Here is a 25366-nt window from a genome sequence, read left to right on the forward strand (position 1 = left end):
TACCGTTTTCCAATCATTTTAGCCGATTTTCTGATATTTTGAAGCATATCAGTAACCAGACAGTTTCTGGTCTCATTGACTTCCATAGTATACTTTTTTTTTTCCTACTATGGAAGTCAATGAGACCAGAAACTGTCTGGTTACTGATATGCTTCAAAATATCAGAAAATCGGCTAAAATGATTGGAAAACGGTAAAACCCAACTGTTTAACTCTGAGGGAGTGGTAAAATGAGCCTATTTCCAAATGTTTGACGTGCTTACAGTATTATTGTTCCCGACTCTAACTCTAAAGTTAAAAACTCTAAAGAGCCACAATATTTCAAGCCATCACCGTAAGTTCCCCCAGTAGATAGATGAGTAAATTGTATGACTCAGTTTCAGTGTGCCGTTAATGAATCACAAAATAGACTTGAGATTATGAACATTTTTGGTTTAGTGTCACAGCATAGACAAAATCTAATTCTCTAGAAAAAAACATAGATGTGTTGAAGCCACATACTGCGAAACGTTCGGGTCTCATCTTTTATTGTAAAACTGGAAGAAATATATATCCCAGGCAACACTATATTACATTATACAATAAAAGTTTCTATACAACCAATGCTAATAAATCACTTGGGTGAACCGGGACCTCAGGAATCTGGATTTGTTTTAATGTTTGTTACAGATACTTAGTTCACTAAAATTATGACATTTCAACTTGGTTCTACATCCCATGAAGCACATCTGTGAATTAAGTAAAGCCACTATCTTTCCGAACAGTGTAACATTTCACAATTTTACAGCAAATCAACACACACACATGAACAGAACATGGTGCCGCTTGACCACGAGACAAGCTGAGAACAAGACGAGAACTTTGCTGGTGTGGTCAGTTTCACGACATACGTGTAGAGAGAGAAATAAAATCATCAAATCATCAGAAAACAAAAGTAGCAATTACTGGGTTGCAAAACGTCAACATTTCAACAGTTATTGCCTTAATGCTGAAAACTGTGTTGCATAGAGATAGAGATTAACCAGCACAAAGACAGCTAAAAGACTGTTATTTCAAATAAAGAAATACAAATCATTGAGTTTAGGCCCTTGGCATTTTGTCGGGATTGAAATGTTGAGAGAGCGTAGTGTGAATTTAATGTCTATATGTGAATCAAACTGAAGAACAAGTGGTGCCAACATACACACACACTTAAGGACCAGGTTTTATTCGCCATACAAAATGTACTTTGGGAGAAACTAATCACATACACAGAATTAAGCAATAAAAGCCAGACCAAATACACCACATGAACATTTTCATTGTTATTATCTGATGCTCGACTTGCCATATTAATTTAGAAAATGCACTTAATTATCAGAATATACTAATCAAAATGAAAAAGATTACAACAACATAAATAAAGCCTTTGGTTCTTGACCTACTGATTGGTAACACATTGAATGAGCCTCAGCTCTTAATAAAGGTTTTCATGACAAACATAAACAGAGGTTGAGGTCTATAACACACTGAAGAAACAAATGTACACGATGAGGACAAGAACAGGCTGAACCAGTCTGGGGACAATAGAGTTTAATGAAGACAAATGGAGGAGGACTTAAATGTGACTCAATGAGGCACGGGATGCTTCAGTTCTGCCTCGTTGGCAAAAGTCAGGCTGGAATTTCAGTGCTAAAAAGAACTGTGAACACACACACACACACACACACACTCTCACACACAATGCAGATAATTTAAAACAATGGCATATTGTGTGCAGGACATACTGTAATATTATATAAAACATGTGCAGCTAGTTTAGTCTTGAAAAAAAAATCATTTTACGTTCACCACTTTTAATGTTGGTCGTTTCTTTCAAGCCATTTCCCTCTTAAATTGGACACACAATGTTCACAATGTTCTTCTCTTACAAGAGCATTAAATTGTTTGTGACTCTGGTTTGTGAAGGACACAAACTCAAATCACTCTACGGTTAATATACGATGAGCACATTTATTGAATGATTGTTAGCCCACTGAGTTTAATTAGGTTTGTTTGGGCCTTAAATTGATCAATGTCCAATGTGATGCTCGTTGCGGTCTAACCATCTGGCTTTCTAAAGTAATGGTGTAGTCATGCATATCTGACTGAGCCTGAAAGCACACTGAATTGCCAATTTAGCCATTTTGTCTCAAACGGGGTGATTTAAAGCTGCGCTTGTGGTCGTCTCAGTAGTGATGATGTGTGTTCAGTGCAACAGTGCTCTAATTTACCTCATGACAGCGTGTTGACAGAATTACTTGCGAGCTTGTGTCCGCCACAGAGTAAAGTCCTAATTATCTTTTTTATTTTTAATCTCACAGCTCTGACTTTTCTTTTCAATTGCAAGATCTTAACTCGCAATTACGAGAAAATGCCAGAATTCAGCTGACTTTATTCCTCAGTATATATCTCGCAATTCCTACTTTATAACGCAGAAGCTATAAAAGCAATCCGAAACAAACGGCGTTAGCTTGTGTCTTCAGTAAACAATAGCTGTCATTTCACAATCTATAGGTTAACTATAGACCCGATATAGTCCGGCTATCGGTAACCCATTTCTAGCCAAAATAACCTTAAATTTGGTTACATGTCGTTTTTGCCAAAATAACTTGCGAGATGTATGATGTCCAATCATATAAGTGAAGTGAACAGTGATTGCAAGGTGATTGGTTTGATTTCTATGACATGTTCTACGCGTAGCCAGTGCGTCTATTCTTGTGTGGTTAGTAGGGTTGGGTATCGTTTGAATTTGAACGATTCTGATTCCGATTGCGATTCCTTGTTTCGATTCCGGTTCCTAACGATTCTCGATTCCGATTCTTTTAAGAGGCAGGGTCAAAAAAGTTTAGTTAACCTTGCCAACCAACGGCCTTTCTGAAGGAAATGATCCTTTCTGAAGGAAATACTCCTTTTGTAAAAATACTCCTTTTGTCACAAATTTTGCATTTTGCCGAGATTTCATTATTTTCAGAAAAGTGAAGCCACACTTTGGATCACCGACGTAAGCTACTCATGTTCGACTCGCGTGGTTATGCCAACACTTCCGGTAGACACTTCTTCGTTGGTGTTGTTCAGCGGTTTCTTCTTCCGCTCGGCGGACTGTTAATATCGAAACTAGGAATCGAAATTTTAACTTTTGAACGATTCCAGGAAAAACGAAAAGTTAGTCTCGGTTCCAATCGATACTCGATTCTCGATACCCAACCCTAGTGGTTAGACGTCCAAATTTTACATAATTTTAGCCTGGACATCAGGGATGTGTTTGGACGGCTATTAGACACCTTTTAAATGCAAAATTGTTTGCTGGGATTGTAGATTGGGGTTGGACACCATGGTGCAGGTGTGGCTACGTATGTACGCCTTTCCTGAATTGCTATTCTCCTGGTAGTTCTAGAGAGTTTGCCAGTTGGCCAGGCCGGTATGGTCCACGGACCTGATGTCTCTCCCTGGGAGATTCCCATCAGGAAGGACATTCTGTCATAATCGGCAGAAATATGGAAGCTGAGGATTTGGTCACTGAGATGAACCAACTCTTGAACTCTGGTCTCTCAACCGAGCTCATTGAGACCATCTTAAACTCAACAAGGAAAATTTATTCCTTTAGACTTTTCACTTTATGGTGGAGAGAAAACCAGTAGGACCTGCTAGACTATCCCCCTCCACGCTTAAGGTTTACAATATTTAGCTTCCCAGTTGGCAACATAGTGTCTGCCCAGATCTGGTACGCATTGAATCGACATGTACCAGATGTGGGCCGGATCTGGGCACTATTTTGCTGTCTGGGTTACCATGCACCTTTGGGTGTTTGATCTTTGGGGAGACCCTGTGGTATCTTGTTTCCTTGTTCTAGAGGCTGATATTCATGCGAGAGTTCCAGCCTGGTATTTGCCTGTGATTTTAGAGTGATTGTCCCTGGCACCATTTGAGCCCATTGAAGCCGTTTCAGAGAAGTTCCTTGTATTCAAGACAGCTTACTTGATTACCATCCCCTCTCTTAAAAGGGTAGGAGATCTGCAGGCCCTCTCTGCTGCCTCTTCCTGCCTAGAGTTTGCTCCTGATGGGGTCAACCCTAGACCGGGAACACAGCATGCTCAGTTGTTTTGCACACCTTTTATCGTCCTCCATTTCAGTTGGTGCAAGAGAAACTAAACTTGGTTTGCCCTGTTAGGGCACTAGAGTGTGGTTCACCCAGACAGGGTTCCCAAAGGATAAGCAAGTGGATTAATGAGCCTATTACTATGGCTCTATAGCTTACGAGGCACGTGACCTCCCTTCGCCTCTAGTCATAAGGGCCCATTCTACTAGGAGCATGCTGGCCTCTAAGGCTTTATTGTCAGGAGTTTCCATCTAAGAGACAGTGTTGTAGTCGAGACCACCTCACTCGAGTCCGAGTCGACACCGAGACCAGAGAGAGTCGAGTCCGAGTCAAGACCGAGACCAGAGACGGTCGAGTCCGATTCGAGACCGAGACCAGTGAGGGTTGATTACCTAATTTACTTTTATTTACTTAGAGAAATCCTTTTTTTTTTTTTTTTTTACTGAATTTACTCGAGTTTAAAAAATATGATCAGTTTAGGGTAAAAAGGCCACATAGTAGGTGGTGTTAAAAGTAATTTTATTACAATTTGTCATGCGCAGTTGCGCACTAAAATCACCAATCACTGGGTGTGTCAATCAATTTGAAGAAATATTTTATTAACATACATTAATAATCATCAAAAATATTTTTAATTGAACTCGAGTGGACTCGGGAATAATTCCGAGTCCTAAAAAAAAAATGTTCGAGTACGAGTCAATTCCGAGTCCAAATGGACACGAGTCCATGACAAGACCAAGACCATTAAAATATGGTCTCGAGACCGAGTCCGAGTCTCGAGTACTACAACACTGCTAAGAGGTGTGCGATGCGGTGGGCTGTGCCTCTCCGCACACATTAATCAGATTCTACCTAGACAGAAGCATAGTGTCGGCCTAGATCCAGTCCACATCTGGTACCAAATGTGGCCGGATCTGGGTACTGCCTGGATTTGGATTGCAGTGGGTATTAAACGTTCCCATAGCGTCAACAATCTGACGAAGCATTGAGTTCTCTCGAAAGGGAAAGTCTCGGTTACAACTGTAACTCTGGTTCCCTGAAAAGGGAATGAGACTCCCCGAATGTCTGCGATTGACTTACTTCAGTCAATCAGAAGCTGACGCTGTTTGTTTCAGGAATCCTTTATAGCTTCAGAGAAGTTCCTTGCTTTCTTGCTCACTATCCCCTCTCTTAAAAGGGTAGGAGCTCTGCAGGCCCTCTCTGTTGCCTCCTCCTGCCTAGAGTTTGCTCCCGATGGGGTAAACCCTAGACCAGGTTACTTGACTAACATGGCATGCTCAGTTGTTTTGCACGCCTTTTATCCTCCATTTCAGTTGGTGGACCAAGAGAAACTAAACTTGGGTTGCCCAGTTAGGGGACTTGAATGTTTCGTCCACCGCTCTGCCCAGTGGCGTAAGATTGACCAGCAGCTGGTATGCTTTGACAGGGTTCCTAAAGAATAAGCAAGTGGATTGTTAAAGCTATTACTCTGGCTTATGAGGCACGTGACCTTACTTTGTCTCTAGTTGTAAGTCCCATTGTACTAGGGGTATGCCTGCCTTTAAGACTTTATTGTCAGGAGTTTCCCTACATCAGATTCTACCCAGACAGCAGCATAGTGTCGGCTCCGATCCGGCCCACATCTGGTCCGTGTTGAATCCATGTGTACCAGATGTGGCCCGGATCTGGAAACTATGTTGTTGTCTGGATACAGCCTGGATATTAATGTTCCCAAAGTGTCAACAATCTGACGAAGCGTTGAGTTCTCTCGAAAGGGAAAGTCTCAGTTACAACTGTAAGAGAAAGGGAAAGGCTTACGAGGCGCCTTCCTGAAAAGGGAATGAGACTCTGTGCTGCCTTGTCATACTTCCCGCATGCCTGCATGTGACATATTTCAGCCAATCAGAAGCTGTCGCTGTTTGTTTCAGGTATCCTTTATAGCTTCCGCGGTACGCTGCCTTGTGTCACGGGGTCACGTTGCACCAATGAGATTAAGATGATTCAACACGTGTTTTAGATGGCTTACAAAGAGGAAAATGCTAAATGTTACCCTAATATGTTTATTATTAAGCGTTGTACTAATAATACTAAAAACAAACGGACAATAAGCCGTTGAAACGTGAAGCCCGAAACACTGGGACGATGCAAACAACACAATCTTTCTACATGGACATCAACAGACATGGCACTGATGGACAGTGACTGTATATCACAAGTGAACACAATGAAAAAAGAAAAAACTTAAAAAAGCATTGTGCATAGTTCAGTCATCACCTAACCTTTCTGCTGCTTAACACTATTTCTGCTAACAACGAAGTGCAAAAAATGTACATCTCTCATTAAATTAGCTCACTGTTGCACTGAAGGGTGTTCCATTCATTCGTTCCCTTGTTCTATAAGGTTTGTTGAATATGTGTGCATGTGTGTGTACTTATACAGAAACCCGTGTTCGTTTTAACTCACTACTAGGGTCAAGTCCATTGGCATCCCTTAAAGGTTTTCCCGAGCTTTGGCCCAGTCGGCCGACGCAATCCTCTGCAGAACCGGCCCGCGGTACGCCACTCATACCTCACCCACCCACACCACTGTGTTCCCTCTCTTGATGTCTGACACCTCACAGTGAGGGCCGCTCTGTTTGCCGTCCAGAACGAACAGGGACTCGGTCGACGACGTGACCAAGTAGCGTCCAAACACCCCGCTGGAGACCACCACCCTATTGGTGTCTCCCCAAGGCCAACTTGTGGCTGGAATCGGATCCTTGACATTCTGAAGGGCTTTTTCTCTTCCCGTCGCCAGGTCCGAGAAAACCAGCTCCGAGCCCTGAGCCGAAGAGGTCACGACCACGTACTGGTTGGCCTCCGTGAAGGAGGGCTGAAACTCCAAGTCTGCGAGTTGAATCGAGACATCCACTTCATGGCTGATCTGCAGCTCACCGCTGAAGGAGACGGTCTGGACTTGGAGTTTGCCACGCCGCTTATCCACGGAGACGACGAAACGCCCGTCTGGAGAGACGAACGGCTGGCCGTTGATGTTGGGATTGGGCCCGATGACTGTGTCGCTTACGCTGTCAATGAGAAGCTGTGAGCTCGGAGACGAACTGTTCTGGACTTGGCACTCGATAAAATAGTAGCCGCTTAAATGTGTGTAGGCCATGCTGGCGGGAATACAGCTGTAGTTCTTCAGACTGATGGTCTTGACGAGGCGGAGGGTCTCAAGGTCGATTTTATGCACCGCAGGCTCCCGTTTTAAGTAGACAAAGCCAAACCTAAGATGACAATTGTCAAAGACAGGTTAATGATCTTTTTGGTGATTTATTAAGTGCTGGCCTGTTAATTACAACCATCATTTCACTCACTTCCAATTTTTGGAAGAATTATGTTGAAAATCGGACAGAGGTCAGACGATGGTTTCGTACCTTACGTGGGTGATAATGAGGTTGGTGGGAGGGATGTAGAAATCCTCCACTCTTTCAAACGGAGTGTGAAGGATCTGACGCTGCTCCACTGCACTCGCAGACGTGATCACCTCAGAAACAGAAACAAGAGAAACTAATATTACAATCATGTAGACTGTCTTAAATCAGACCGGATGAGCAAAGATCTTAAAAGAATAAACAACATATTCTGTTGTAATATAACAAATGAAATAATCTATGAAAACAGTGTGCTTTCAGTAATGATGCTTTGATATTTTATCTGAATTTACTCTAGATAGTGCTGTGAAACTGCCCGTGATGAGTGTTTAATCATGCTCATGGTGTTTTCCCAACTCCCTTTACAGTTAATCATCATGTCTAATTGTATAATACTGAAACAGAATAATTTAAAACATAGCTACTCCTCTAGTCAGTATTCAATCAAATTTAATTCATCTTTAATGGTAACACTTTAGTTTAGGATCCAATTCTCACTTTGAACTAGTGGCTTATTAGCATGCATACAGCTCAGACCCCATTGCAAATCAGGTTTCCTGACAAAATGAACCGAATTTTAGTAGTTTGCAATGAACAAATCAAGCAAAAGTAATTGAAATAGCTCAACACAACAAATGCTTCAAGTGCTTTCCCCAAATTCAACTGACAATGCAACGTTTGATGACTTCTGCAGTCTCAAAATGATTCAAGTCGCCTGACTTGATTTCCCCCCATCCGGGTTAGTTTTTGTTTTATTTTTTGCCCTTCATCTCTGTAAAATTGAGTCCACGCCTCATTCCTTCACCCAACCCTGACAATATCTGCAAGTAAAGTTCTTTAAAATTTCTTTTAAGATTTAAAGTGCACATTCAATACAATTAAGTACACTTTCATTTCACAAGGGTATAAAACCGAGCCATTCATCACACCAAATTTGTATTTATAATATGTGTAACCCCTACACCCGGGTCCTACGCGACCTGCTCCGAGCGGGCCTCGAACGCGCGTCTCTGGCGTGAGAGTTGGGCGCTCTAATGCTACGTTCACACCGAACGCGAATAGTGCGTCAAATTCGCGTCTACCGTGTCTAGTTTGACGCTTGACCATTTTGAAGCGAAATTTACGCGCATCTCACGCGTCAAAATCGAAATCTGTTGTCGGCCATCTTTTTTTTATGTTGATTGAGCATTCATCGAGAGATTCACTTTATTTCCTCTGGGGAGCTAGAACAGCGGCGTGGGGATCATCGTCGCCATATTTGTGTCCGCCGGACTCTTCAGAGGCGAACCGTTTGCAGAGTTTCACCGTTTGCTCGCTCCAGGAGCTGCGCTGGATGACGGCCGCTGTCAGTGGTACTTCCGCCTGTCCCGCGCCCAGTTTGATGACCTGTTGTCCCGCATCAGAGCGAGGATCACCCTCGCCCTCATCCATCTAATCTAGCTGTCATTTAATTTTGTTTTGATGATAAATAGAGCCAGCCTCCAAAAGTTATTAACCGTGATTTTTTTCTCTCTCACGTCCAGACACGAACTTATGCACATGTATGTTGGTTGTCTTTACATCATAAAACTATTTCATATAATCTAGATATGGAATGAATAACATTCAATACAAAAGGAACATGTCTTGTATAATGAAATAAAGTTTTAATGCCCTGTTTACACAAGAACGCTCGCGGGTGAAAACGTAAAAATATTTTATCGGATGTGCCTTTCGTTTACACGCCAACTGCATTTTTGAGCCTCAAAAACGCCAAAAAAGTGAAACCACCCTCCAGAGTGGAAATCTTAAAAACGCTCCACCGCCGCGTTCCCGTGTAAACGGTAAAAACGCAAAAGTCTGCTTGACGGTGAAAGTTGTACGCAGGCGCGTGGGACTTGGTGTTGTTGTAGTATGCAGTCCTAGCCGTCTGAAGTGCATACTGCATTGAATTTCACACACTTTTGCGTCTCCGTTTGCACGCGGATTTCCCACACAAAACGCTCGTCTAAACGCAGAATAAAAAAAGATGACGCAACGCCACTTTTGCGTTTTCTCTTCAGAATCGTTTCCGTGTAAACATAGCCTAAGTGATAAAATATTTGCTATAAGAATCCCACCATGCATTTAGTCATCATATTACAAAATAATTTATTGAAGCATCCAGATTCTTCATCACGTGAGAAAGCAGCAGGCTCCTGATTGGTTAACGCGGCGCGAATTGACGCCAAAGTTCAGATTTTTCAACTCGGGCGGCAGACGCGTGAATGCACAAATAGCACTAATTAAATCATTCGTGCTTAACGCGCCAGATGCTCAATTCGCGCAAACTTGATGCGCGAATGAGGTGTATTCGCGTCTTCCGCGCCGCGCTCTACGACTCATTCGTGCCGCAGGAATTTTTTACGCGCGTAACGCGTCTTTGCATTGACATCTTTGCGCCTGAAGCGCTATTCGCGTCCGGTGTGAACGCACTATTACAAAGAGGCTAAAGACTGCAGCTGCTAGTGTCTGTCGCTAGAGTGCTGATTGAGATCAGAGGAGTGAGGTTTACTTGCACAGCAACTACCAGCTGGCCTCCGTTACATTTGTCATAGGATATTTAGCAGCTTAATTCACAAGGATTATTCTGAAACCGCTTGGAAACTACGCCTCTAGAGAAAACGCTGTTTTCGGCTTGTTCATAAGTGGCCAGCGCAGCTGATTATGAAGGCAAACTATGAGTTGTTGGTTTGTGATCAGTGTGATGAGAGCCGGATCGGAGCCAAGCGCACACTCTCCTCAGGCCTAATTTGTTTAATCTAATGAGCTGACAAGCAGGTTCAGATGTTTGACTAAGAATATTGAGCCATTTAAAAAAATGGGTTTGATATTTCACCTCTCGAGCTGGGTACTGCCTCCGGGCCCGACAAATTGCCCATGCCCGGGTCAATTGCACGCATTCAAAATGAGTTGAATATTATCAAGCCATTTATTTGTGGTGTGGATCCATATCCCCTGCAGCCGATTATGCAGCTTCCCGTTAAAAGTGCTCTTTAGCATTTCTGAGTGATTCATAGCAAACGTCTTCATTATTCCGCGTGGCATGGCGCTCATGCTGAACAAGCAAATACACCTGAGGACTTTACCGCTATTTAATAAAACGTGAATTATTCATGTGTATGGGGGCTGGAAATACACATTGTTTGTAAAAATAAAAAGCCTTTCATTTGCTCTGTCTTTGAGGGTGTGTGTTTCTCAGACGTGAGGACGGTGCTGATCAAACCTGGCGGAGAAGAAAGTGGATATTTCTACAGCGTCTCATTTGCATACAGTTCTAGTCAAGGGGTCTACCTGACGGGGAACTGAAATGAATATGCATGCAAAGACTGTCACACATTTACACCTAACCTCAAGCACCACTGATTGAACTCTCAGGCTAAACAACATGAATGTGTGAGCTTTCTCATTTGTTTGAGAGTCTAAGCTCACCTGTAGCGTGGAGCGGGACTTCAGCAGGTCTCTCCAGCTCAACACCCACAGCTGATCGTGAGATTTGTCGTAGAAGAGTTTGACGGGCATGGCGTCTGTTTCCACAGCCTGTCATTCCAACAGAGAGAGAGGGAAATTCATTCACTTGCTTGTCAAGAGCAACTGCGGATTTATTCTGGCAAGTGACCAAATAAAGGATGTGGTTTCGGAATAAATGTGAGCATGAAGCAGAACCAGAACTCTCCATGGCCCGGTTTACAGCTGGTATTGAGATGTGTTTTGGGGGATCGGATCACAGGTAGACGTGGAGAATTTGTTCGAAATTTTCCATGCACTTAAATATGTTAAACTGCAGTTCATTAATTTGTGTTGAAGCTACTCTAAAAAAACTGAAACTGCACATGTTGAAACTGAAATGCATGTAAAAGAGACTAAGCTGAAAGATTTCAAGTTCTTTAACTTGCAAAAGAAACAACTTCTCTTTAGATGCAACAGAGATCTCATTAGTAGTTGGACAACACTGGATGTTGTTAGCATGATTGTCGGGATCATATGGCGTTGTCTGTTCGTCGCTCAGTCCCTGTGATCATGTTAGAGGGATTTATCAGGCATGACCCAGTGACATCCACACGACCCTCGACACGCTCTGCTTTCTGAGAGCGCTTTCATCTTACGCTTTCCATTGTTCTGTTGCTGTGCATTATTGATTCTTCATTCATACAAGAAAAAAACATTCATTTATTTTGCAGCATTGGATAAGAGAACGAGTAAAATCTGAGGAGAAAACATGATGTGACAAAAAAATCTAGTCCAAAATCTTAGTCGATTCCCTTGAAACAGAGGAGAACACGACTTTTGCCAAATTAGCGTCGGCCCAGATCCGGGCCACATCCAGCACAAAAGCGTACCAGATGTGGGCCGACAATATGTTGCTGTCTGGGTCTCATATGATATAAATCGATATAAATATGAGACAAAAATTCATAAAGGGAAGTGTGTCGTTCATGAACCCGTTCATTGCGTGTCACATGACAAATGAACCAAAGTCTCCGAAGGTAAATTAATATTCTTAGGTAATTAATATGGTCCCTGTAAATTATCTCTGGCTGCATTATAATGATTTCTTAATTAAAAGATAGCATACGTGGATGTTTTTGTGGAACTTGGCTGTGAAAAGCATAACATTTGAAGCCACATAAATGAACGAAACGACTCGAATAAAGATTGATCAAACGAACGAGAGAGTCAGTAAAATGACCAATCCCCATCACTAATACAGGGGCATTTTAGGGTCATTACAGGCCACATACACATAACTGGGTATTTGGAGAAATTAATTTCCCTTAATTTCCATTTTCAATAATAACATCATGCACAAAACATTGTTTTCAAAAAAGTTGTAATTTACATCACTCGCATAAACACGCCGTCTTTGATCATAACTCTGCCGAACTGGGCAGTCACATGACGTGAAGCATTTTCTGGCACATAATGTGACGTTTGAGAAGCTAAAACCCCAGCTGTGTCCGAAATCGAATACTTCCCTACTATATAGTATGCGAAAAACAGTACGCCAGCAGAGTAGTATGTCCGAAATCATAGAATTAAAAAAACAGTACCCGGATGACCTAATACTCCCGGCGAGATTCTGAAGTGCGCATACGATGGACACTTTACTACCCCATGATGCCACGGGAGAGGAGTTGTTGTCATTATATTTGAAAATGGCGGAAACCGGAGACGCGGCTGTAACGTTAGCAGATAAACACAGACACACATGCGTATCTCTATTGATTCATTCATGTTTATTTATCGATGGTAACATCACAAGCAAATAATTGGCTTCTTCCTTGCCAAAAATCAACATCGTCATTGTTCATAGGGGTTGTGTGTGTGTTTTATGAGGTAAAATTTATTAGGTAAATAAATGTTATTTGAGAAATTCCGCAAAATACGTAATCCGCGATCAGCTGACCGACGCCTCCTCTTGATTGTCGGCTCGGACCACGTAAAAACAGATGAAAACAGGAAGCAGAACTAAAAACAGCGCGACGTTACGTCTGTTATGACAGCGTATGTCCTACTCTATTCAAGACTAGGGTTGGGTATCGAGAATCGAGTATCGATTGGAACCGAGACTAACTTTTCGTTTTTCCCGGAATCGTTCAAAAGTAAAAATTTCGATTCCTAGTTTCGATATTCACAGTCCGCCGAGCGGAAGAAGAAACCGCTGAACAACACCAACGAAGAAGCGTCTACCGGAAGTGTTGGCATAACCGCGCGAGTCGAACATGAGTAGCTTACGTCGGCGATCCAAAGTGTGGCTTCGCTTTTCTAAAAATAACGAAATCTCGGCAAAATGCAAAATTTGTGACAAAAGGAGTATTTTTACAGAAGGAGTATTTCCTTCAGAAAGACCATTGGTTAGCAAGGTTAGCTAAACTTTTTTGACCCTGCCTCTTAAAAGAATCGGAATCGAGAATCGTTAGGAACCGGAATCGAAACAAGGAATCGGAATCAGAATCGTTCAAATTCAAACGATACCCAACCCTATTCAAGACCAATCCGTACGAATTCGACGAATGATTAAAAAGTGTCTAATTCGTACTAATCCGTACGACCTCACTCGTACGAATTCGTACGATTTGTCTAAACCCATGTGATGGGTAGGTTTAGGGGCGGGGTCAGGGGTAGGTAATTTGTACAAATTCATACGAATTGGCCAATTCGTAAAATATGTACGATTTAGCAAAATCGTACTGATTCGTGCGAGTAAGGTCGTATGAATTGTTACGAATTAGACACTTTTCAATCATTCGTCGAATTCGTACGATTTGGCCGTGAGATCGGGTTGGTCACACGATAACATCATGGTGCATGTAGTACGTCCGGACTCATTGATACTAGCCAAATCCTTACTATATAGAACGTACGAAGTACTTATTTAAATATAGTACCTACTCGCATAGTACGTGATTTCGGACGCAGCCCCGTTTCTCTCAGTCGACACGGCCACACAAAGCCGGCGTTATCAGAAATCTTTTTAGAAATAATTGTGATAAAATTGTTTCTTTGATAAAAACGGGGTTTTCGTGTAAATGAGAGGCCAAACCGCCGGGAAATATCTGCGTCTTCTCTTCGTGTAAACGGGGCAGTGGTGGAATGTAACGAAGTACAAATACTTCGTTACTTTACTTAAGTACATTTTTCACGTATCTTTACTTTACTTAAGTAGAATAAATAGTGCATACTTTTTACTTTTACTTCGTTACATTTTGCAGCAATTATTCTACTTTCTACTCCACTACATTTCTACAACTTCTGATCAGTTTTTCCCCTGCCAAAACGTAATCTGACCGTCCGTTCGTTGCACGTTTGTCTCACCAGTGACGTTTGGTTGCCATGGATATATCAACCCGGTCACACTAAATGCGTCTCGCACGCAGTGCGTTTATCGTGCAATTTATACGCGAAAATTAGTTTTTACGTGCATAGAAAACACACCGTGTGTAATATACGTTTGGTTAGGATTATGGCAAGCCAAGAGGTTCAGAATTACACCATAAATTAATCGCTTTTACTGCCATAGTTATTAACATATAGTAAGGATAAGCATGATATTGCCTAATTGCAAGCTTGTTTCAGAAATGGTGACAACATTTTTTTCCATCATTATTGAACATCATTATAGGAGTATTAGGTTGAATGAGTTAGAATTAAATGTTTTATTAATCATTAGAAAATAGACATTAAGAAAATAAATTATGCAAGTACTTTTACTTTTAATACTTAAAGTACATTTAAAATCAGGTACTTTTTACTTTTTACTTAAGTATGGTTGTCATTGTGTTACTTCTACTTTTACTAAAGTAAATATTCATCTGGTTATTTGTACTTTTACTTCAGTACTGAGATTCTGTACTTCCTCCACCACTGAAACAGGGCAATAGTTGTTTTCTAGGCTTTATCATGCAGTGAGGAACACAGTGTCGGCAGAGATCCGGCCCGCATCTGGTGCGTGTTGATTCCACACGTCCCGGACGTGGGCCGGATCTGGGTCGGATCTGGGTTGAGAGATGGGAAAGCCGGATACGCACCTGCACGACTCTCTGCGCCTGTGTGTCGATCAGCAGGAGTCTGTTGTGGAGCGGCTGGGTCACGTACACGTACTTCTCCCTCACGCTGACCGCGGACGCCCACACACACTCGTGTGGAGAGACGCCCACGCTTCTGGGACACAGCTCGTCCTGCAGGGACATATGGACACACACACGTTTGCATTATAGGAATATTTTGATCATTCACTCATCCTCCACGTCATCCGAGATGTTCATGTCTGGAAATGAAGGTTTGTGAGGAACACACTCCAGGATGTTTCTCCATATAGTGTCTTCAATGGGGTCCAACGGGTCGAAGGTCAGATGTGAGTTTCAAAGTCTCGACAGGAATAAGAGTCTGATCTGTGCTTATTTTATAAACAAAATAAAAATTAATATAATTATTTTTTTACCACAAATGAAATGTGTTCCTCAAAAACCTTTAAATCTTTTCCACTGAAGAAAGAAAGACATGAGCATCTCGGATGACGTGTGGGAGAGTAAAGGATCTTTTTAAGTGAAATACTTAATTCTTATTTCTTCCCATTGTTTTGAGGCCAGGACTTACATCACTACCCAGAATCCTCTCTGTCCGCGCGATGCGTCTGCGGATCTCACAGTTGCCAGGCTGCAGTATAATGATCCCTTCGCTGGAGAAGATGTAGAACATGTTCCCCACACTGAGCCCTTCAACAACACACAGGTGCATTGATCACACACACACACACACACACACACACACACACACACACACACACACCATTACTCGTCTTCTAAGAGAAAACAACACCATTCCTAACAATCTGGCTGTCACACGGTTAGACAGCAGAAAGTGCATTTGCAGGTCTGTCACCGGGCAGAACACACCAGCTGCTAATGAGTGTGTGTTCACGTGATGCTCTCAGAAAGCAGAAGGTGTAAAAACACACACGGTTATGCTGCGTCTGACCAGTGTTAGCGCTCATCTCGAGGACTGTCGTGCTACTGCAGTCTAAACCCTCTTGTGTTGAGCTTCTTTACAATTGTTTACTTCACTGGAATGGTACGAAACTTGGTAAAGGTTTTAGCACTTGCTGTGTGAAAACACACACACACACACACACACACAATCATGGACATGATTTGAAAAGGTTAAATGTTACTGTTAAAAATAGTCACACTATTGTCAAAAACATACATTTTCTGAGATATCAACCTCGGATTCGGAACAAAACTCGCTTAGATTTATGGCTTCGGTTTTCTAGCAGTTTTAGAGTACAACAAAAATGCTGGGTTGTTTTATTCCAATTTTGGGTCAAATATGGACAAACTCAAACATTGGGTTAAAAATGTCATTTAAAAATGTAACCCAATGGCTGGGTTTGTCCATATTTGAACCAAAATTGGGTTAAAACAACCCAGCATTTTTTAGAGTACATATAGAAATTTCATAATATTTCATTAAAAAAAAAAAAAAAAAACACATAATTTTTTAAGTTCACTTTTTAAACTTTTTTTCACACAAAACTTCTGTCTGTCGCTCTAAAGCATTCAAGATTTATGACAGTTTAAGTTGGACATAACATTTTTAGGTCTATGCTCAAAAAGTGAATAAATGTATTATAAAAACAGTGTAAATACAATTTAGTATATAAAAAAAATACCCTGAAAATACCAAATATTAATAAAAAAAATTTATCAAACTAAAATATAGTGCAAAAGTCATTTTATACAGTTAAATGAGGAAAGCATCAAATAGAAAAAATAAAAAGTAGCTTTAGAAAGAAATAATTTATTTGATCCAACATAGAATTTATTATTAACGGCCATGTAAATGATGATTTTTTTTTTTGTGAACTATCCCTTTAATAGGTATTTATTATTATAGACGCTTAATCCATCATGTTTACATTGAAAACTCTGTGTGAAACGTTTGTTCTGTGTGAAACGTTCAGTATCCTAATGACTGGAGCTGGAGACACACACACACACACACACACACACACACACACACACACACACACACACACACACACACTGGATGAACGTGACACATTAGGGCTTTCCACACTTGTAGCAGTTAACCCTGGGTCATTCTGAACACTGGCTAATATGGAAAAAAGTCAGAATTATCTTTTTTTTTTTTTATTCTGTGGCGAAAACAAGCTTTCATTCAAATGAGTCAATTATTGACATAAAATGTAAGTTGTGGATCAATGCTCAGGTTATTAGCAGGAATGAAATCTCTGACTTACACAGATTGAGACACTGTAAGGACAGATTAGTGTTGTTTTTTTCCAATGAGAAGGCAAGCTGAATTGCTCTCATTTGTGTCTCTTCTCTGCACTATGGCCAGGTACGACACACACAGAGAGAGAAACGCCCTTTGCCGTGGCAGGATCGGATAAGAGATCATGAGTAGCTCATCGCTTCATGGTAATGACTAGGGGTGTAGCGATCCCCTCATGTCACGATTACATATTATTGTAATATTCCAAGACAGCACAGACAATAGAGACACCAGAATAACAATATTCATGATTCTGAAGCTGAAAATACTGAATTATTGTAGATGAATATGATGATCTCTGTCACTGACTAGACATATTTAATATAATGGAGGACACTTTTACTGGTAACATCAGACATCTGGCATTATCAGGACACAAATAGTCCCCCATTGCATTATTATACATTAAATTCAACATTATACAGTATACTGACACTAAAACACTGTAAACTTGAATCCACAGTACATATCGTCACTATCATCGATCCATATTGTTGCATTTTTATTATGACACGCATAGTAATGATATTAAACTAGTCTTTCACCAAATAATACTTCATTACCCAAACAGCAAACAGATCTGGCCCATATCCGGTACACATGTGTACCAGATGTGTCCCGTATCTGCAGTCTGGGTAACTTAAAGGAGTAGTTCACTTAAAAAAAAAACAAACAAAAAAACAACAAACTTTTGCTGATAATTTACTCGCCCCCGTGTCATCCAAGATGTCCATGTCTTTCTTTCTTCAGTCGAAAAGAAATGAAGGTTTTTGATGAAAACATTCCAGGATTTTCTCCATATAATGGACTTCAATGGGGACCAAACGGTTCAAGGTCCAAATGAGAGTTTCAGTGCAAACTGTTCAAAGGGCTTTAAACGACACCAGACGATGAATAAGGCTCTTATCAAGCGAAACGATCGCTCATTTAATAAATAAATAACAAAGTTTAAGTTTTATAAGCTCAAATGCTCGCCTTGCTCTGTTCTGTGATGCGCGTTCGTGACTCTCCTGTTCGAAAATGAATCTTTTTCCGAATCAATTGGTTGATTCAACGAACGAAACGAACAAATTGACTCGGAAAAAGATTTGTTAATTTTGAACGAGTTCGAATCACAGAACAGAGCAAGGCGAGCATTTGAGCTTATAAAACTTAAAACTTGATTTATTTATTTATTATTAAATGAGCGATCGTTTAGCTTGATTAGACCCTTATTCATCATCTGGAATCGTTTAAAGCCCTTTGAACAGTTTGCACTGAAACTGTCTTTTGGTTCCCATTGAAGTCCATTATATGGAGAAAATCCTGGAATGTTTTCATCAAAAACCTTAATTTCTTTTCGACTGAAGAAAGAAAGACATGGACATCTTGGATGACACGGGGGTGAGTGAATAATCAGCAAAAGTTTTTTATTTAAAAAGTGAACTACTCCTTTAACTTTATGCTGTTACGACACAGTAATACATGTTTCAGATATGCCAGGATTTGTTCATTTCAGTAAGAACTTATTCAATCCATGCACACAGTCTCTCAAAATGTTTTTTTCTTCAATAAAATACATTAATCAGACATATAATCAGACGTGTATTTACCTTCCTCCCTCCAGAGAATGTTGGCCACTGGATGGACAGCATGAGGAAACACAGAGCAGAGTTAGTGCGTGAGGAACGCAATGATAGTGATTTACATTAATAAGATCCCCATAACAGATCTGCTAATAAAGGCCCTGAAGGTGGAAATGTGCTGCTGGATTACAGGAACTTCATTTCAGTATCACCCTGTCCTGAATCTCTGAGATTCCTCCGTCTCACTTTACTTGAAGACTATAAGGGGTGTGCATAAGACAATTATGACATTTTTAATGGAAATATGACATTGTTTGAGATGTCTTTGTCATGACACCTTGACATAAACCAATACATCATAACCTGTCAGTGTCGTTGTCATGACAACATGACATTACTAAGACAACACAACCTGTCATAAACATGACATAGCAGATTAATGATCAAACTTAAGAAAGCACCATCGCTTTATGGGTTAACATTACATTAAACAGTCAGGTGGTTGGTGATCCTGAAATATTAAAAGTGAAACTTTACACTTTATTTTCATAATAACCTCATGAAATATCATCCTGCTTCATTTTTCGAGATATTAAATTGGCCTTGAGGTCTCTCCGCTCCCAAACACGAGGGTTAACATATAAAAGGCTTATTCAAAGGTCTTATCCGAGATGATTTGAATGCAAAAATAACCAGCCTTTGTCCTCTTCGCGTGGGACTCGTCACCTGTCTTTTATGAGGCCCTTTATATTCAACAAAGACATTGTGTTACAGAAAATATGACGGATGGACATTTTATTATAACACTCTGATGGAGCTCATGGACAGAAAACACTACTTTTATTCCTTAGTTTTATCTGATGCTGATGCAAGTCTTACTGACACGTACTACTATCATAAAGAAATAAGGCACTGATGCATGATTTACACCCCTTCGGTAATAATGTCGGGTTAAGGTTGTATTGTATTGCTCCACTAAGGCCATTTACTGACATAATCAGATCTACAGACCTTCATTTCACTGTAATTGAACACTGTAAATTTAACAGTCCAGAAAATGTCTATAACTTTAGAAACAGGGCTTGGCTTATGAACACCAGAGGGTTGTTCACATCTGTACGACCATTAAAACCGTATTAATGACAAACTGCCCTTCCCGCATTGGTGACTTCATTACACGTGTAAACCCTTCACCAGTATAATGACTGAACCAGCAACCCATACGATAGTGTGCAAGAGTTTACTATAAAGAGCTTTTTCTCCCTGATTTAAAGGGATAGTTCACCCCAAAATGGAAAATGTGTCATTTACTCACTCCTTAAGGAAGCAAACACACTCTAGACTCTTTAACCTAGCGTAAACTTAACATACTATCAGTTAAATGATTGTTAGGCTGCATAAATAAGGTCAGCCGGAACACTTTGCATATTTAAACATTAAATTACAGAAAACTTGCTTAACCCCTTAAGTGTCACCCCCCCCCCCCCCTTTTTTTCAAACTTAAATTGTTGTAATTCAAGAATGCTTTGGAATATAGACATAAAAATGGTCTCGTTTTAAAGAAGACATTTGGCAGATTTTTGTAGAAGTGAAATAAATTAAGAATGTGAAACAGAAGAAAAGTTATGGAAGTTTGAGTTTATGAAAATGTAGAATATAAAAAAAATTTAATTATTCATATTTTATATAAAATATATTTTTTCAAAACCTGGCGACTCTAAAACTACTAAAAAAATCAGTTGCAAAAGTTGCGTTTCAAATTTTAGGTTGATATCTCAAAAAATGAGCTTTCAGTGAGATTTTGTTTGGGCGCAGTACCGAACGCTTCCACTAGGGCACAACCAGACTCCATTACTGCCCATATAAGGGCGTCTCCATTTCCATATGAAATAATAATTATTATAATTATAAAATAATTGAATGGAGGCTTTCTTTTGAACTCTTGGCGTGAAAACAAACAGGTTTCTACCCTTCTTTCATGATTTTTCACGTTCGTCACAATTTCAAAATAAAGGTCTGAACACGCCTTAGAGTATGAAAATATTCTTGTTGCAAATTGATAAATTACGGCTCCTGTGTAATACATTTTGAAAATCAATCACCATATATGAAAACTAGAGATAAGCTTTCAAATGATATATAGTTTTTCAAGATTAGTTTAGGCTTAGATACTGTTTTAAAAATGTAATGGATTTGGGCCCCCCAGTGGGCCCGTGACACTTAAGGGGTTAATGTATGTAATCAACTGGGAAAGTTTGATGGTGATATCTGAAGTATCTCGCCTTAAATATGACCTTTTTTAGTGTAAGCTCCAGAGCCGGACAGTATCGGAGTACATTTACTTTAGTACAGTACTTAAGTACAATTTTGAGGGATCTGTACTTTACTCGAGTATCATTTTTGGGGAGTACTCATGACTTTACTCAAGTATATTTGAGAGGGAAATATTGTACTCTTTACTCCAATACATTTCTATCCATAAGCGTGAGTAAAAAGTAACTACTTTTAAAAAAATAATGGAAATAAGAAAAATCTCGGAAACCCTCAGATTGCTGTTTCCCTCTCAAACGTGATTGGATTGTGCAGCTGCCACTGATTGGGACAACCTATCAGCAATCACACTTCAGCTTTCCGCCAAAGTCAACTCCATGGTCAGATTTAGATAAGAAACCAATGGATGAAGACGCAGCAGGTCCATCCCGGGAATCTCGCCAAACTATTTCAATTTTCTGAATTTTCTGAAATGTTAAATAAAGCAACATGGTAAAAAGATGAATATGACTTGATTTTACTTTCAATTCCTTTTACATTCTTCAAGGTATAACTTTAACATTTTTCATAACTCCAAGTAGGACGTTTCTGTTCATAAATGTAAGCACTGTGGCAGTAGTAATGCAATATTTAGAAAATGTACTCTTATACTCTTGATACTCAAGTACTTTAGTACTTTTACTCAAGTACACATCTGACTGTAGTATTTAGCAAGGGGTATCTGTACTTTTACTCAAGTAATAAAGCTGTGTACTCTGTGTAATCTTTTGCTGGAACAGATTCTACATCATCACTCACGTGTCTTACGCGCCGAATCCTCCACAAACAGAGATGAGATGTCTTCATCCACGCCGACCTCGTTTCTGGCGATGCATGTGTAAGCCCCAGTGTCTTCGTAACGCACACTCCCGATGTGAAGCTCACTGCCATTCGCTGAAGAAACACAACACAGAGTTAGATGAGCCAGTGCATTTACTGCGTAATCTTATATTCCCCATCTCTTCCCTGCTCAAACATCCAGCATAGACCGGCTCTTACCAGCATAAACCAGCCTGGACCAACACAGGACTCATGCTGGATTGTTAACACTAGGAGTGTGCAGCAGAGTCAGTTTAACCCTCAGGTGCTCTTCGTTTCAGAGTCACACTTGTTATCTTCCCGGTCAAAAGTGACCGAACACCTAAAAATTTAATTTCCTCCATCCCAGTAAAACCAATGCAATTTATTTTTGTTCTATACTATTTATTCTTCGTAATTTAGTATTTTGATTGAATTTATTAATATTTATGCAATATATTAATGGTCTATTTTTGCCATGGAAATATATATATATATTTCTATATATATATTATTTTTTTCAAAAAATTATTCATGCAGATTTTTAGTTTAATATAGAGTCTAGACCTTCAGAAAATTAGGACCATCTGGTTACAGTATAGAGAAAAAGCGTAGAATCATGGTGTAACCCCTAAATGGCATGTACAGCTCGTGGAGAAGCATTTTTTTTTTTTTTTTTGGTGGTGGATTTGAATATATAGTTGAAACAATCTCAAAAATTATTTTTTATTTAAAATTTTTTTTTAAAAAAAATAAAATTTTTTTTTGAAGTTTTGTGTTTTTGTCAATTTCGCATTAATTTCCTAAAGGGGGTCATTTTTGACCAAAAACCACAAGTGTGACTATTTTTTTAAGACCACTTAGCCTGCTCGGATCATGACTTCATTTTTTTTTTTGTATTCACATACATAATGCCATAAAAGTCACCAAGTTTTGTAACATTCCGATGAAGCTGTGATTTTTAGAAATTTCAAAACAGAAAATGTTTCAGTCTTGACCAAAGAGCACCTGAGGGTTAAATAGACATATAGTTGTAAATGTGTATGAAGTGGTGTTTTAATTAATATTACTCTGGCAGGCTCTGACACACAGAGATGGCCAATTCAGAAAAAAATTCAGTTTGCACTCATTCATTTTAGTGATTTTACAGGATTATGTAAAATATTGTGCTATGAACGCCTGGCTCAGCTGTTATCCAGCAAACGGGAAGAGTGAGTGTGTCTTCCTATTATTCGCTAGAATTCATTATTCAATTTAAAGCCATTATCCGTGCCTTTCTGAATAAGGTTTTTGGCTTCGGGCACATCCCTAGTAAACACACACACACACACACACCAAAGAAAAAGCGCCTCCAACAAAATCAACAAGCACCTACAGGGCAATAACATAAATCTCAAAAGTAACTTCGAAGTGTTTGTTCGTACGGTCCACCAATAACATTTTTCATTGGCAGAGCTTTTGGGTGAAGGATTCCTCAAGCCCATAAAGGCTTCCCTGTGGTGCTGCTAATACTGCGCCCAGTTATAAAGCCCAATACTGGGATTTATTGACTGTTTGTTTTTCAGCAGAAATGTTTCTTTCAAAAATGACCAAAGGAAGGAAAGTTGCCATGACTTGAACTTTTTCTTTTAAATTAGGTTTCTTTTGTCAAGTAACCTAAAAATGTGTTTCATGTGGTGGCATCTAAATTTAGCCAAAGTAAGATGTAAAACTGCTGAATAAACAGATGAGAATGATGCGTGGCACAGGATGAGGATTATCAAATGAACTTTAAGAAACACTCCACCACAACCGTGTAGCCCTCAAACCGTATTTACTTTATAGCCCTTAATCCTGTAATTGTGGACAAATGTGGGCACAGATGTGATCCTAATTTTTAATTATTATAAATGTTATATCACTGTCTTCGATAAAGTTTTGTCTATCCTTTTGTGGTGTTTTTTTTATTTTGGGGGTATTTTTGAATTTATTTACTTAATAAAGTACCCTATTTTTTATGTAAATTATGCTTGTTTTTATTTTTTTTTAACTACATTAAAATATCATTCCAATAATTTCTTAGAGCTAAACCTAAAGATGAAGTTACTTTGCTGTCGCCGGCTGTCTTATTTTGTAAGGCTCTAAATTACAGTTTTTCCCATTCATTTCTATGGATGACCCAAATACAAGATTAAGGAGGTTTTTCACCCAATTAACATTGTAGAATTGAGTCCAAAAAAATGTGTGTGTTAAGGAGGCAAACTTAGGAAAAGAAGCCAAAACTTGTACCGCTCAGATCAAGGGAAGTCTTTTTTAAAAATACTTATTTAAAAAAAAAAAAAATACAAAATTTAGAAAATGTATATATTTATATCATTTTATGTAGTTAATCAATATCACACGAAGAGTGCCATTTCAGTTTTTCTTCTCCAAAAATCAGCATGTGATATTAACAGTTTAATAAACAATAATTTAATTACAACTACAAAATGTCGCAGAATAATGTAATATATGAACGAATAATAGCCTATAAAGAGCCTTTGTGCCGGAAGCGAAAGGCTTCGTTCTTGTCATTATAGAATCTTTTTTAGCATAAAAGGTTCTTTAGAATTGAGTAAAGAACTCTATGCTTCATATATACACTGTAAAAATGAATACGCTTTATCTAATCAATAAAATTGTGGCAACAAGCAATATAATTAATTAAACTGAACAAATTCGAATTGAGTAATAATTAATCAAATTATTCCTTAAAAGTTAACCATTTAAAATGAGTAAAGTTTACACCAAAAAATATCTGAATAACAGACAGACGTCAAAGATTAATTAGGAACTGTTTATTTTATATTGCCAACATTGAAGACTCCTGATGTTAACAAGCTGAATCGCTGAAGGAGAAACCTAAAACAAACACCGATCACCATAATGGCGACTTTTAAGGAATTAATTTGAATAATTATTACTCAATTCTAATTTGTTAAATTGATCTGTTGCCCCATTTTTTTAAAGCGCATTCATTTAATGAACCTTTTTTTTTTCTAAGAGTGCACATATAAAGTGGGATCACAGTTTTTACTTTGTGCTTTGTGAGATTTGAAGGCTTGTTGGCATATTTTTGAGCTCTCTCTCTCTCTCTCACACACACACACACACACACAAGATGCTACAGTTCATGATGTTACTTTGATGATGTTCTGCTTTTATTCTTATTGAGCTTTGATGCTAATTAAATTCAGTTATAAAAGCATAGCAAATGACTCCCATTACCAAATGGATTTCATGAATGAATAATTCTTCAGGGTCTCTGACAACATTTCGGTTGCAGGATTGCTGTGTCTCAGTCGTGATGGGACGCACATCAGTGTCCACCCAAACCACATACACACCTCTG

At 39.4% G+C, this 25366-nt stretch overlaps 1 protein-coding gene across 3 annotated transcripts in view; it reads right to left on the reverse strand.

The window, feature by feature from the left end:
• Nucleotides 1-509: 509 nt before the first annotated feature.
• fstl4 (follistatin like 4) overlaps nt 510-25366 on the reverse strand; it is a 226393-nt gene continuing 201536 nt past the window's right edge. For 2 of the 3 annotated variants that reach the window (XM_089124040.1, XM_089124042.1), the window contains exons 10-16: nt 21958-22092; nt 18916-18942; nt 15623-15741; nt 15055-15204; nt 10958-11065; nt 7511-7620; nt 510-7360 (exon numbers count right to left, since the gene is read on the reverse strand). In XM_089124040.1, coding sequence (XP_088980166.1) covers nt 6658-7360; nt 7511-7620; nt 10958-11065; nt 15055-15204; nt 15623-15741; nt 18916-18942; nt 21958-22092 — 1352 coding nt within the window. In that variant the 3' untranslated portion in view covers nt 510-6657. The remainder of the gene's footprint in view (nt 7361-7510; nt 7621-10957; nt 11066-15054; nt 15205-15622; nt 15742-18915; nt 18943-21957; nt 22093-25366) is intronic. The other variant, XM_089124041.1, reaches the window with a different exon arrangement.

Source organism: Pimephales promelas, chromosome 19 (assembly GCF_988280905.1).
Source record: "Pimephales promelas chromosome 19, fPimPro1.hap1.1, whole genome shotgun sequence".
Taxonomy (NCBI): domain Eukaryota; kingdom Metazoa; phylum Chordata; class Actinopteri; order Cypriniformes; family Leuciscidae; genus Pimephales; species Pimephales promelas.